The sequence below is a fragment of the Mus pahari genome, chromosome 16 (assembly GCF_900095145.1).
Source record: "Mus pahari chromosome 16, PAHARI_EIJ_v1.1, whole genome shotgun sequence".
NCBI classification, from domain to species: Eukaryota; Metazoa; Chordata; class Mammalia; order Rodentia; family Muridae; genus Mus; species Mus pahari.
In genome coordinates this window covers 60,372,304-60,386,823 of record NC_034605.1, presented here as the reverse complement: position 1 = coordinate 60,386,823, position 14,520 = coordinate 60,372,304, and the positions used below count along the sequence as shown (strand labels likewise).

Genomic DNA, 14,520 nt, shown 5'->3' with positions numbered 1-14,520 from the left:
TTTCCCAACAGACAAACTACTTTGTACCAGATAGTAGGTCGATCAGCAAGCACTCCCACTGTACAAAAGTTAAACATCACAGTAAGGTGTCCTAACCTAGAGCAGGTACTCCTATAGAAGCCTGCCGTGGAACTTCTATGGGCATTTTAGGGAACCTACCCACCCCTACCTAATAACCGACTCTTTCCAGTCCTCTGGAGCCAGTCAAATGGAATGAAGGTGAAGTGAGCTCCTTTGTGTTGAGTCACCTTTGGAAAGTTTGGCTCCAGGCCTTTACAGGTCTTTTCATGGGTCTGTGCTTGGCAGCGTCAGCCTCCCTCTGGGATGCTATCACAGGGAAGGAAGTGCTGCTCCCCTATAGCAGAGAGACATATTTCTCTCTGTTGATTGACAGTGACCCCACAGAAGACCCTGTAGGATTTTTCCCCCTCTCTGTAGCTTGCTTCTCTGCTCATGACTTTCTTGTTCACCCCTGGTCAAGGCAAATGCAGCCCTCGTTTATTTTCCAAGCTGGTAATTTGTATTGTCTCAGGTAGTCTTCAGACAGATCTGCAGGGTTCAAACAGTTTAGCTAAAATATGCATGAGGGAAAAATGCTCTGTTTCATGTGCACTCGGTGGCTTTGATCCGTGGCATCTGAAGCTGTTGTGTGCAATAAATTACGCCCTCTTCTCATTCAGCAGCCGCAGTGCTTGAGTTTCTGGTTTGGGGTTTGCTTGCCTCTGCCCCTAGCTCTTCCTCAGATTGGCTTTCACAGCCTTGGTAGCAGAAATATGAAGCTCCCTGGGGAAATTCAGGCTAAACTGTGTCAGCCATTTTGGGCTGTGGCACAAGGGAAGAGCAGTCATGTTCAGTTAGGCTATTGGACAGGTTCATCACAGTGAGGGGACTTAGTCACATAGACGTTCATGTGTTCTGGCCTCATTTCATGTTAGGCACACTTCTAGCTTTCTCTAGAAGACTCGTAGTAGACTACAATGCCCTGGGTCATCACCTGTGTGTGACTGGCTTCAGGACCCGGAGAACCCAAAACCTGGAATATTCACATCTCTGAAGTAAATTCTGTAGTGTCTGCATAGAACCTGCTCTCCTCTTTACTTCACCGCTTGGTCACACGTAATAGTTAATATGGTGGAAATGCTATGTAAATGACTATTGGACCACACTATCTGGGGAATAATTTATAAGAAAGTTGACTGTGTTCGGCACAAATGCTGGTGCTATTCAAAGACGTTTGGTACTGGGTTGAATCTGGTTGGCATCTATGGGTATGGAGAACTGACTGTATCGATGTGTATCTCCATACATAGTAATGAGACTTGTGAATATACACAGATTATCAATGTAATTTATAACGTGCACCATGTGATATAAAAATACACATGTGAATGCATTTATAGATAACTTTATATACATTTGTGAGTATTGTGTATGTGTACCTATATGTGTATATGTGTGTGTACTATGTGTTTATACTAGTGTGTGTATCTATGTGTGCCTGTGTTTATGCATGTTTGTATATGTGTATGTGTGCATATGTATATGTATATGTGTATGTGTGTGTATGTGCACGCACATACAAATCTTCCTTTTACAGGTACTGATCAGAAAAGAGGCCCTCTAGTACAGGTGAAACTTCAGTTAACTCCTTTGCACCAGCTATTCATTTTATAACACCAGGGCTCTGTTCCTGGGGATATTTAGCTACTAAATTAATGGAGAAATAGACTTTTTGTCCCTGTTGCTACTATAGCATGGTGCACTAGTTCCACCCAGTCTCTGACTCCGCATTTGCTGTGAGCACCAACCATCAGACATCCTTTGCTCCGTCTCAGACACGCAACAACCTATCATTGTCTGACGGGCAGTCAGGCCAACTCTTCTCTTCAGGTATTTGCTGCCATGAAACAATATAAGGATTCAGTCATCAGTCAGTACACTCACGCTTGAGCCTCTGTTAAGACAGATAGGTTCTTGGCAGAGTCTTAACTGACCAGAGTTGGGGAGGTGTCCCTTATGGGATAGTACAGTAAGATAGAATTTGCCTTTCTTCCTATGAATTGGCTGCACCGCAGAGCAAGCCTATGTGCTTCCCATCCAGGAGGAGCCTGAGACCCTGAGACCCTGCAGGATGGGCAAGAGGAGTATCCATATCGCTCTGTCTGGGTAACGCGTTCATGGGTATTATTGAGTCTAATAAACGACTGTATTTAGCTGTTCACTTTTTTAGTTAGGCTCATGTCTTAAAAGTAGCTATTTCTTGGCCCTTGGTTCTTTTCAAAGAACTCCATCATTAGATGACCACATTTCTAGTCAAGAGGCCAGTTCAGACAGACTCACCTGTCAAGCTTCTGACTTTTCAGGAGCCTTCATCCTCATGTGAGTTTGAACAGGCATCAATTTTCTCGGGCCAGAAAAATGGTCAGAGGTGAGGGCTCCTAGCGTCCAGGTCTCTGCTGGCATTGTGCATGACCACTGAGGTCCTAGTAGGAGGACTTTGCCATTACACAGTGCAGCATCGGGAGTGTGGGGCCAGGTGCCCTGTGGGTAGTCGATAGCAAGACCTGTGTTTTCATTTAGACAGAAAAATGAAGACCTGGCTTGTGCAAACTGGGTCTTGGTCCCTAGAGAGGAAACCAGCCCTGATATTGGTGGCCTGGAAGTTTGGGAGTGTGGAGAGCTCTCCTAAGTCTCTAGAGGATCCCAGTGGTTAGGTAGGCGGGGCCTGGGGATGATGAGCAGAGTCCCAGGTGAAGTCTGTAAACTGCATTCTTTCATCTCCGGCTCTTCGCTCCTTGCTGGTGCTAGCTCACCAAAATGTCTCCTAGAGGAAATTAACTGAAGCAGCTGAGCCTGTACGGGCTTCCCTGGGGCACTTGTACACGTTAGACTAGTGGTCTCACATGCTCTGGCGCATCATACTCTGACCCTGGCGGCAGGTGTGGCATCTAGAAACCCCTCCCTGCTGCCCACTGCCCATTTCCCAAACGAGCTTTGTTGCGTGGAATTTCACAGTTTATGATCTTGGCTTCTGGTGCAGGGCTTTACAGTCAAAATCATAACACACAAAGCTTCGGGAGTCCCGGGCCCCTTTGGCCTGTGTTGTGGTTGACTTCCTTTAGCACAGAGAAAGCAGCCCGATACAGGGCGTAATTCCCCATTCCGCTTGGCCTGACTGGGCAAGGAGGTATTTGAAGAACTTACTTTTCCATAATGCGTTTCCATTCAAGGTACACTTTCACATTTGCAGTAATTAGGCAGTGGTATTACAGTTGCAGCAGGTTTTTTAAAATTCTAAGGCAGATGCCAGCCTTTAGCGGCCTTATATTTAAGACTGTGCTTTCTTCCCAGAAGAAAAATTTAAAAAATAGCAATTAGAGTTAACCTGCAGAGTGACGAGGCCCAGCAGAATGGCTCGGATTCCATCCAGGTTCTCCAGTTCGCTAAAATCATTAGGGGATAGTCTGTACTCGGGACTTGTTCAACTCAGTCTAGGACATCAAAGAGAATGTAACATGTGAGATTAAAGTAACTCATCTCAGGCTCTGAGCCCTTCTCTGATGAACACACATCTCTGGGTTCCAGAGCGTCCACGAATTAGGACAGCATGTTCAAGTGAAAATATTTCAGCAGATCCCCTACAAGCACCGTAGGACTTAACACCGCCATTGTCTGGCAGCCTGAAGAGTTCGTTATCTTTGTCCTCTATTGGCAAAAGCCAGTCCTTTTTTGGGTAATCGCTTGCCTTACCCTTGTGAACCATAGACTTTCTGTAAGAGGCTTGTCTAAGGCTAAGAGGATATTAACCGCCAGACAGAAACATCGAGTGCCGAATATCCGATGTCCACACTTTACCCTGAGACCTGCTAGCACTTGGTGATCAGGGCTGAGACAGCCAAAGGAATGGGACAGTTGCTCCGTAAACGTCAAGCTGGAGCAAAGCACACCAGATCCTCAGAGTTAGAAATAGCCCAGTGTCGAGTCTCAGGGACCCAGGGAGGCTGCTTGTGTTTCCTTGAGCTCTGCCAGGAACCACTGGCCATGAAGGGTATGTTCTCATTTAACTCTAAATCTAGTTCCTAAAATCTCTGTGGGCTTGGGCGACCTCAACAAGGATCTAATATAGTCAGGAAATTGAACAAGGAGGAGGCTCCTGAAACCCCCAGGAGATTGTGTGGGAGTTGGAGTGAAGCAAGGGATAGTATGGGCAATAATTTAAACCAATTGTATGCTTTGATGTAAACTAACTTCTCCAGGAGTCAAATCATTTCAGACAGCCTTTTGAAGGCGTGTGGAGCACCTGGCCAAAACCACGTCGCTCACAAACTGGCAATCAGCCAAAAAGGGCCAAATGTCCTAGAGGTGGTGTGGGGTGGTGTGGAAGAGTATAGCCTCTTTGGCTTGCAGGCATGGGTGTGCAGGGGAGGGGAGGGCCAAAGGTGGTTGCTTGGAAGGGACAGGGCTGTTGGAAGTAAGGAGAGTTAACAGAACCCTGAAGAACTAGTTTCTTGCAGTTTCAAAGTAATGAAGTGTCCACCTTGGCACATGCTTGATGCAGACTCCAGGCAGGAACTACTTGACTATGCAGGGAACAGGGCATCCTTTGCTTTCTACCTCCTTCCTTCCCCAAAACAAAAGACATTAAGCTAAACATACACCCACTTCCCACCCTTCTCCATCCCTATACCAAAAGACATTAAGCTAAACACATACCCAGGGTCCTTTTTAACATTTACACGGCCCTCGGGTTTCAGACTCTGTAAGTGTTGGGAAGCTGGAAGTGTGCAGCACTAGATATATGCCTCCTTGTAAAGGAAATGCTGACAGTTAAATTATCAGCTGTTACAAACACAGGGTCTTAATCATAAGTGAGAGCAGCCAGGCATCACCTACAGTATAATTGATAGCAAATACACCTCACACTTAGGAGATGTCTGGGTTTATATGTCAAACCAAGACAAGCAGAGCTGTTTCTGTATCAGGCTGAAGTGTTTTTATAACTCCTAGTGTTTAGTGTATTCAATTTGAAAGGTGTGAACAGGGGAAGTAAATTGATAGGTTTGATTGCGTTTTGGTGCTCGGTTCAGCGGAAGATCTGTAAGCGGTGAGGGTTTTCTTTTGTGCTTTGGAATCTGGGCACATGTCAGTTTTTAACGCAGTTCGGTGCGAGGCATCTGACACCTGACCTTTGTGTTTTTCTCTCCTAGGACGACTATTTCAGAAACTGGAATCCCAACAAGCCCTTCGACCAAGGTAAAGGATGCGGCACTCTAGCTGGCCACACCGCGGGAAATGTCAGCTCGTTTTCCCGCCCTTGCATGCAGAGTTGATTGTCTCCTCTCTCAGAGGCTTAGCTAGCTGTCTGATTTCATTGACTTTGGGGCCTGAACTAAGTGAGGTGGTAGAAATTATTTTATCAAATTGGGCATTTGTCTGAGGCTATTTCCAGATAGATTTAAACATTTTTTTATTTATTTAAAAAAAACTTGAACCAGCCAGTGCAATTATTGATTGGTTTTGTTTTTTTAAAAAAAGGAGGGAAAGAGACTATCAAGCTTGTGAATTATGAGACTGGCTGAACCCAGCAGTTTTACTCATAGAAGGTTCAGTGCTGAAAGATGTGCCCGCAATTCAATGATTGCGAAAAGAATACTTCTGGGAGATTTTTCACAGATACTTGGGATTATTTCTTAAATGTGTCCTTTATGGTTTTTGTTTTAAGACAATTTAGTTATTTTGTGAGTGTGTGTGCATGTATGTATAACTATGCATGTAAGTGCACATGTGTGTATACATGAGTATCTGAGTATGTGTGTGTGTCTGTGTATGTATGTGTTTTCACGTGTGTGCGTGCATGTGTGTGTGTGTGCGCGCCTTCCCTTTGGAGGCTTTGCCTGGGTGGTGCATGCAGTCGCCTTCCAAGGCCATGTTCTTTTACAATCACTACATCATCTCAACAATTCACGGTAGCTTATACGAAGGTATTAGTCCTTTATGCTAAGCATTTCTTTAATGTTTCAAGTGTTTTTAAAAAAGAAAACTAGCCCTTAATTTATGAAGAACTCTCAGGGATGCAAAGTGACCCATGCCCTTGCCTGTGTATGATGGGGAAGTCTATCTGGTGACCTCCACTTCAGGCTCCCCAATGTGGCTCAGCTCAGCTGTGAGGTACCCTGATGTGATGATGTTCTATGCTCAGACACATCGATGGGTGCTTGTCCTCCAAGGATCTAGTAACCATCATAGTTCCTCCCTCCCAGGGCTTGCAGACGTGAAGAGTCCACGGAAGGAAGGCACATCTGCTTTGTTAATGCACACAAAAGAAGAGAATATCTAAAGACAAATGATTACGCCTCCTGGGTGGATAGATGATAACTCCCCTTGCTCTGATGGCCACACAGGGACTTTGAGTCCCAAGGGAAGCACAGCCTTCAAGCTTAGGCAAAAACTCCAGACAAGGCTTTGGCCGTTGTTCTGAACAGAGCTCTGACCCTCTCTGCTTGCTTGGAAACTAAGGTCTGCTGAGAAGAACCCTCTCCCCATACCTCACGGGGCTCAGGGGTGCAGATGGGAGTCCTACTGTAGCTCTGTGTGGCTGCTTTGGCTATTTATATTCACAGCCAGGGGAGGGTGGTAAGTTGAGGGTAGCCTTCCCTTAAAATATCAGCCCCAGCAGACGTCATCAACTGCCTTGTGTGCTGCTTAACGGAAGTGGATCATTACTGATAGTACTGACAGCACACAGTGAAATAAAAACCTCAGGCGCTGACTGCACGGGGCATTTCATCTTCTGGAAAGTAGGAGAGTTACAGAATGCCACAGAAATTGTCAGAAGCACGAGGCCATTTCCATTCATTCCTAGTGTGCTTTCTGCTGCTGTGATAAACACCGCGACCAAAAGCTACCTGGGGAGGACAGGGTTTATCTGACTTACAGGTTACAGTCCATCATGGAGGAAAGTCAGGCCAGGAACTCAAGCAGGACCCTGAAGGCAGGAACTGAAGCAGAGACTGCTGACCGGCTGGATCCGCCTGGTTTGCTCAGCCATCTTTTTTTTTTTTTTTGTACAACTCAGGACTACCAGTCCAGGAATAATACCATCTGCGGTGGACTAGGCCCTCCCATGTAAAAAGTTAACATCAAGGAGGTCACATGGCCAGGTTAAATTTCCTTTCCCCTTATAAGGTCATGTCCAGCAGCACCTGGAATTCCTCCTTATGCAAATGAGGCATCCCTAGAACCCTGGCCAATGACATACATGCACCCCATAGCCCCTGCTCTTTCCCAAAGGATTAAATAGCCTTCGTTCCCCTTCCCTTCCCAATTAAACAAGCTGCTCAATGAAGCCTGCCTCCCAAGAAGTCTGTTCTTGTCGCGCTCACCCATCTCCGGAGGTCTCCATCACCTCTAGCCACTCTCACCATTAAGGGGAAGGGGGCAGATTGGGAACTACAGTTTGTAGGGTACAAAGGAGAAAGATAGAATTTATGGAACTACAACACTGTCATTAAGGAAATAAAAAATGTGGCTTTGGGGGTTCAGAGTTAGGGATGAAAAAGCCATGTAGCAAATTCCAATGAGTTACTTTGAAGCTTCCCAACCATCCTATTAGAAAAAGAACACTGAGGCTTGTTTGCACAGGAGTGTGGGAGGGTGTGTGTCTCTGTAAAGACATGCTCACTTTAGCATGTTTAGAATGCAATTCCGATGATGTGTGCATGTCTCAGAGCAATGGAGCACAGATGGGTTTAGATCTCTCCTGTAGCTGTGGTCCACTCAGGAATGAGCCTGCCAGTTAATGCCGGTATGAAGTCCCAAGTGATGGACAAACCGTGTTAGGTCTCAGACACTCAGAGTGGGACCAGTTAGAGACAAGTGCACTTCTTTATAGAGAAAAACACAGATGTTTCAGGGACAGCACACAGTCTTGGCTTTGAGGGTGATACTCCTTGGGCAGAAAGTAGACATCACCTTGTTGAGCAGCCCAGCAGGGGCTCACCCCTCAGCAGACTCAGATGATAATAGAACAATAGAAATGTCCACGAATCCATCTCCAGATTTTCAAAAGGCCGGGGAGCCAGGAGCCCCAGTCCTCGTGCTGGTGACTCATGGCAGGAAAGAAGAAAACCCTAGTACTGAGGTAATCTGTTTTGCCAACTTTCCAGCAAGCCTGAATGTTGACCAAAAGCACAGAACATTCGAAGGGAAGTTTTACAAATAAGAGGGGAGTTATCTTCCCATTCTCCAGCTGCCCTTTGGGTCCCAGAGACCAGTGGGTACCACACTGTGCCATGTTGCTGGCTGAAAGAGGGGTGTGGTCAAAAGGGTTCACTTATGAAATTGTTTGGAGCTTTTCCATTTGGATGACTCTGAAAATATCCATGTGCAACCAGACAGGTGCCAAGTTTCTGTGGCTTTCTTCTTGGTGTGGAATTTAACCTCCCCCTCCACAGAGCCTCTGATTTGCATTCATTCAGCCTTGAAGACCAATTCTTCCGGCTTCATTCACCTTCCCTGAGCCTGGGAACTGCTGTATCTCAGAGGCAGCTGGCCACCTTTGTGGGAAGCAATGCACACTAGTTTCCCCAGCTTCCTCACATTTCTCGTTTGCTGAACAACTTCAGGAAGATGTTTCCCCTAATGTAACACTTCTGATTCTCCTGCACCCTACCCCGTTCTCTATACCTCACTCCAGTGAAATTAATTCTTCTCTCTTCATTTCTTGTATGTCTTAACTCTGACAATGAAATAGCTATCATTTTTTAAAAACTGGAGTATTGATTTTTAAATGTTGCAACTCGATTCTGGCACGGAAGAGAACATTATTAATTCAAATATTGGTGTTCTTGGGTTTAACTCCATCTCATGGCTTTCAAATTGGATCAGGTTAAAAGTTTGGTCTTTCCTCTGTCTGACTTGGCTTATTTCTCCTGTCTGAAATAAACCATCAGATGTGTAATATTGAAATCCCATGGGAACCTCCCTCGGTCCTGTCTCCCGTTTTCATTTTTCTAAAGGTGACAGCTTTCCTTTCCATGTCACCTGAGCATGTGCACAAGATGTTCCATTAAGCTATGTGTTTCGCAGTAGAAAACAGAGTCTCTCTCTTTAACAGGCTCGCGAGCTCAGCCTTAGCGTCTGACATTTTGTTTTTGTAGCTGAAGAGTTCGTGGTTCCGTTACAATGTAGCGTTCCTGCAGGTCCCCCATGGATGGATGACTTCACTGTCTCTCTCCTGTTTTGTTTTGGGGATACTTTTTCTTAACATTCCCAACAGGTACACACTGGCTTTTCTGTCAAGTCTTTAGGTCTGCAGATAGTGGCATCTCCTAAAGGGAAGCCAGGGTAGGATGTGTTGTACTGGCTAGTTTTATGTCAACTTGACACAAGCTGGAGTCATTTTGGAAGAGGGAACCTCAGTTGGAAAACTTCTCACCAAATTGGCTTGTGGGCAAGCCTGTGGTGCATATTCTTAATTAATGATTGATGGGGGAGGGCCTAGCCCATGGTGGTGGCTGGTGGTCCTGGGTTGTGTAAGGAAGCCAGCTGGGTAAGCTAAGGGGCAAGCCAGCAGTTAGCACTTCTCCATGGCATCTACATCAGCTCCTGCCTCCAGGTTCCTGCCCTGTGTGTTTCTGCCCTGGGTGATGGGACATAGTGGGACTCTAAGCTGACATAAACCTTTCCACCCTAGGTTATTTATTGTCACGGTGCTTAACCACAGAGATAGTAACCCCATCTAAGACAAACACAGTGATGCCAGTATTAAAATGGCTGGCTTTGGCAAATCCCATGACCTCCCTGGACTTGAGGGTGCCTGTCACCGATATAAAGGTTTCTCAGACCCTTGCAATCATGAACGCTAAGTTCTGAAAGCATCCTTCTGTGTATGTTTTCTCATAGAGGAAAGACAAATGAAACATTCAAAACATAATGCTCTTCGTTTTAAAGCTACAGGCTAACCAATGAGGTATGAATATAACTTCAATAAAACCAGTAGAATTAAATGGGCCTTTTAACCACCAGGGAGGGGAGAGGCATTTAGTGTAAGCAGAAAGAAAGGCCCAAGCAAGGGCTGGCTTTTTACCTCAGAGACCTTGCAGGGGTGTGAAGGCTAGGGAAGGGGTGAAGGGCTCCTGGTTAGATCTTGGCTGAGATGTACCACCATTACTCAGTGGTCCCATTGATGCACCCTTTACTTCCTCATCTGTAGAGAGGTGATAACATGTGATTCTATCTACATGGACATTTGTGAAAGTGATTATGCTCACAAGGGCTGTGAGGCCAGTTGGGTGTAGAATGTTCCTAATGAACCTGTGTTCCTTCCAGTCTAATTTGCTAGGTGCACTCGTGCAGGATCCCTATCCTCCCCCAGTGTGGGATAAATGGGCATGGCATGCTCTGGGACCCTCTGTCCTCTTCAATATCTTAACTCCAAATGGGGAAAGGATAATGGAGTCACAAGGGCATTAAAAAACTCATTTTGGGGCTGGTGAGATGGTTCAGTGGGTAAGAGCACCCAACTGTTCTTCCAAAGGTCCAAAGTTCAAATCCCAGCAACCACATGGTGGCTCATAACTATCCATAACAAGATCTGANTCCCTCTTCTGGAGAATCTGAAGACAGCTACAGTGTACTTACANATAATAAATAAATAAATCTTTAAAAAAACCCCAACTCATCTTGTGGTCATGGGCACCGTAGCTTCTTGTTTCCACAGAAGAGCCTCCTCAGAACGTCTGCTCCATTCTAAAGCCATGCTCATGACTCCCCTCAAACTTATTTGATAATAGTTTTTATTCAAGAGGGGTGTGCTACATACGATTCCGAGTTGTGGGTGGGCCAGCGGCCTCTGAATTAATTGCACTGTGTTTGTTGAGCCACAGCGAGCCAGCTTTGGCTTAGATGAATTCTCAACAGAGTAAAATATGTCAGCTGAATTTAAAAGCCCATCCATATTGCTGGTTTACCTCCCTTCTAGGAGAGTGTAGAGTAGATTTGTGTTTTTCTCCATTTGCACAGAAGGGAGATGGCTGCCTAAGAAAATGCTGGACAATACTCCATGCCTGAAATCGAAGCATCTTGCTTGTTAGTACCCTCATCTGTATTGTGTAGCATGTGATTAAAGGAGTGATATAATGTTCCTTTTACATAGTCACCATGTGCACAGGAGCCGATAGCATCTGCGAGGAAGGCTCTGGCATGTAGTATTGGAGACAGGCCTCCATTCCTACCTCTGCCCTCCTGTGCAATAGGACAGGCAATGTCTTCCTAGGCCTTAGGTTTCTTGTGTCTCCAGAGCTTATGGGGTTTATTATATCTGTGATGTGAAGAACTACAAAATTGATCCAACCTCACTATAAAGAACCCAGCAGGGGTCAGAGAGTTCTGTCACAGGATGTGCTATTAATGTTTCCTTCTGGAGCCCCAGGTGTGGGAGGATCTGTACACTCGAGTGAGAGCTAGCTGGCCTGTCAATCATCGAGTCAAACACGGAGTTTGTGGGCGCTGCTCTCACTGAGGTTTGTTGTCTAGACTGACACCCAGGAAATACGGTCAGCTGCAGGGTGCTGGAAGGAACCCCGAAGAAGCTTTTAGGGTTAGGGGAGCTCGGGTCAGAGGTCATCAGTCTTGCCTGGGAGAAGTGCCTCGTGCCTTCCTAAAGATGGGCATGTGTTTGGAGTGGGGCTACACTGGAAGCACAGGGTAAGGAGACGTATTCTCTGATCATGGCCGGTCATGGTGACCAGAGTAGAGTCCCCCAGTGTGAGGGACTCAGGGCTATTACAAACAAGTGCATCGGAGTGGGTCACTCATAAGCAGCTGACCCATATTCCTTCTGCTTCTGGAAGCCACAGCCTAATCTTAAGGTGGCAGCATGGGGAAGGTGGGGGGGGGGGAGATCTGGTGAGGGCCTCTTTTCAGTTAACAATGGCTAACTTTTCCTCCAGACTTCTCAGGGAAGCCAGAGCCAAAGTGTCTTTCTTCTGCGAACTGGTAAGGGCACCGTGCCATTGGACACCATCAGAATCTTGCTGTCTCCTAGAATCCCCACACCTGGAGCTCTCGTTCTGGGCCTCCGGACATCAGTATCAGAGCTTGCAGGGAACACAAACCTTCAGTCCCTCACAGGCAGGACGCTTCTCTTAGAAACACTGCTCTTAAGAGACACAGGACAAATATACTCTGCTGCTGGCCCTGATGTTTTTGTCTCTTCCCTGCTTATCTCTGAGCTCCCCTGCCCCTCGAGCAGGTGACTAAACAAGCAGGTAGACCCGAGGCCACGTGTGGGAAGTTGGGTCCCTGGCAGCCTGTCCCAAGGGCTGGCAGGCTGCTGGGATTATCAGGAGTATCGAGAAAGGAAGGTGTTTAAGATAACACTGGAGAGCCAGCCATGCTGACTTCATAGCACTTGAAGAGGATTTTCACAAAACTGAGGCCAGCCTGGGTACACAGCGAGTTCTAGGCCAGCCCGGGTTGTAACATAAACCTCGGCATCAAAACAAACAAAATAACAGCAGAGGAAAGCAGCACTAGATAAGGTCATCCTGTCGCTGGGCTCTTTGTACCTGCTGCCCTACTGGGAGCCAGTGGCTGTGGGTTAGATAAAATCATCCTGTCGCTGGGCTATTTGTACCTGCTGCCCTACTGGGAGCCAGTGGCTGTGGGTTAAATAAAATCATCCTGTCGCTGGGCTATTTGTACCTGCTGTCCTACTGGGAGCCAGTGGCTGTGGGTTAGACTTTGCCTTCTTGGTTTAGGGGTGTTTGTGTATGTGTATGTATATGTAGTATGATATGTATGTATGTGCATGTGTGTATGCTTATGTGTGGTGTGTGTATATGTGTGTGTGTATGCTTGTGTATATGTATAGTAAGGAGGTCATTTGGTCCTTTGGAATTCTCTCTAACCTGGAACATCTGGGTCTCCAACAGGTAGACATAGTACCTGTATCTAACTGAGTTGGAGAGTTAACTGTGCTCAGAGAGCAGAAGACACAAAGGTGTTCAAAACAAGATTGAAAGCCCGAAGCCTGGCCAGTGGAGGGCTGGACTGCTAGTTCCATGTGGCCTCTTGTGTCTCCTAGAGATTTAGGGGTGAGTTGTTTAAAACTCACACACACACACACTCTCTCTCTCTCTCTCTCTCTCTCTCTCTCTCTCTCTCTCTCTCTCTCTCTCTCTCACACACACACACACCCAAGAACTACAAGAACGTGGTGGTGTTGGGACAGAGAAACCTTAGTGCCCCAGGCATTAGGCAGAGCCTGCTTGAGCTGGTGAACACTGGTGGACAAGCTGAGTTTCTGGCTACCTGGGCACCAGAGGGCTGGTCAGTGCCTGGCCGGGCAGAGCCGTGTGCCATTGCCCCGTGACTCCTGTTTGCTTCAGAGCAGGTCGAGACTGTCAGGGGGAGCCGTGTCGAGGCAGAAAGACTCCAGTAAGGTGAAAAAAATACTGTTTTAGCTCTTAAAATTTAAATTAGTAAAATAAAAAAAAAAAAAAAAAAAAAAAAAAAAAAAAAAAAAAAACTAAACAGAAGGCAGCTTAAGGAAGGAATGAGTTTACAGTTCCAGGTTCTGTAGACCCTCATTTGGGGAGAAGTCAAGGCAGGAACCTGAAACAGCTGGCCGCATCATGTCTTCACTCAAGAGCAAAGGGAAATGAGTGCATTGGTGCTGAATGCTGGGCTAGCCTTCTCTACCCTTAGACAGCGGACAGCCCCACACCAGGGAAGGGTGCTGCCCGCTGCCAGGCTGGCTCTTCCTCCATGAGGTAAAGCAAGGAAGGCTACTCCACAACTACACACACACACACACACACACACACACACACACACACACACACACGTAAGTCTCATCTAGACAAACCTCCTTGAGACTCCTTTTCAGCTGATTCTGGATTGTACCAACTTGCTGATGTAAAGTCACCATCATATTTGTCTGTGGTATCTTTGGAAACCCAACTGTGTTCTCTGCTGTCTCTCACTGCATTCTGCTCCAGCCACATCCCCCTCTCCCTCCCTACCTCTAAGACTTAGTGATGAATGTGTTTGCCGCCTCCTCTTTGTACCTGCATCGGGGAATGTTCCATTTTCTCGCAGACGCCTACTTAAACCATTCTTTTTCTAAACAAAAAAAATCTACATTCCAGACATTGCCCCACACGCTCCCACAGTTCCTCATCCTATTCCCCCCCCCCCTTGCCTCCCAGAAGATGCCCTGGCCCTCACCAGACCTCGCCCTTCCCTGGGGCCTCAAGTCTCTTGAGGATTAAGTACATCTTCTCCCATGGAGGCCAGGCAGTCCTTTGCTATCTATGTGCCTCTGTCCTCTGACCAACCTGTGTATGCAGCTTGGTTGGTGGCTCCCTCTCTGGGAGCTCCCTGGAGTCTGGGTTCGTTGAGACTGCTGGTCTTCCTATGGGCTCGCCCTCCCTCTCAGCTTCTTCAGTCTTTCCCCTAATTCAGCCATAGGGGTCCCTGACTTCAGTCCAATGCTTAGGTATAAGTATCTGCTAC

At 46.6% G+C, this 14,520-nt stretch overlaps 1 protein-coding gene across 4 annotated transcripts in view; it reads left to right on the top strand.

The window, feature by feature from the left end:
- The window catches only part of Spock1 (SPARC (osteonectin), cwcv and kazal like domains proteoglycan 1), a 480,563-nt gene that overhangs the window by 202,934 nt on the left and 263,109 nt on the right, over window positions 1-14,520 (top strand). For all 4 annotated transcript variants that reach the window (XM_021215443.1, XM_021215442.1, XM_021215439.1 and 1 more), the window contains one exon: window positions 5,208-5,253. In XM_021215443.1, the coding sequence (XP_021071102.1) occupies window positions 5,208-5,253 (46 nt within the window). The remainder of the gene's footprint in view (window positions 1-5,207; window positions 5,254-14,520) is intronic.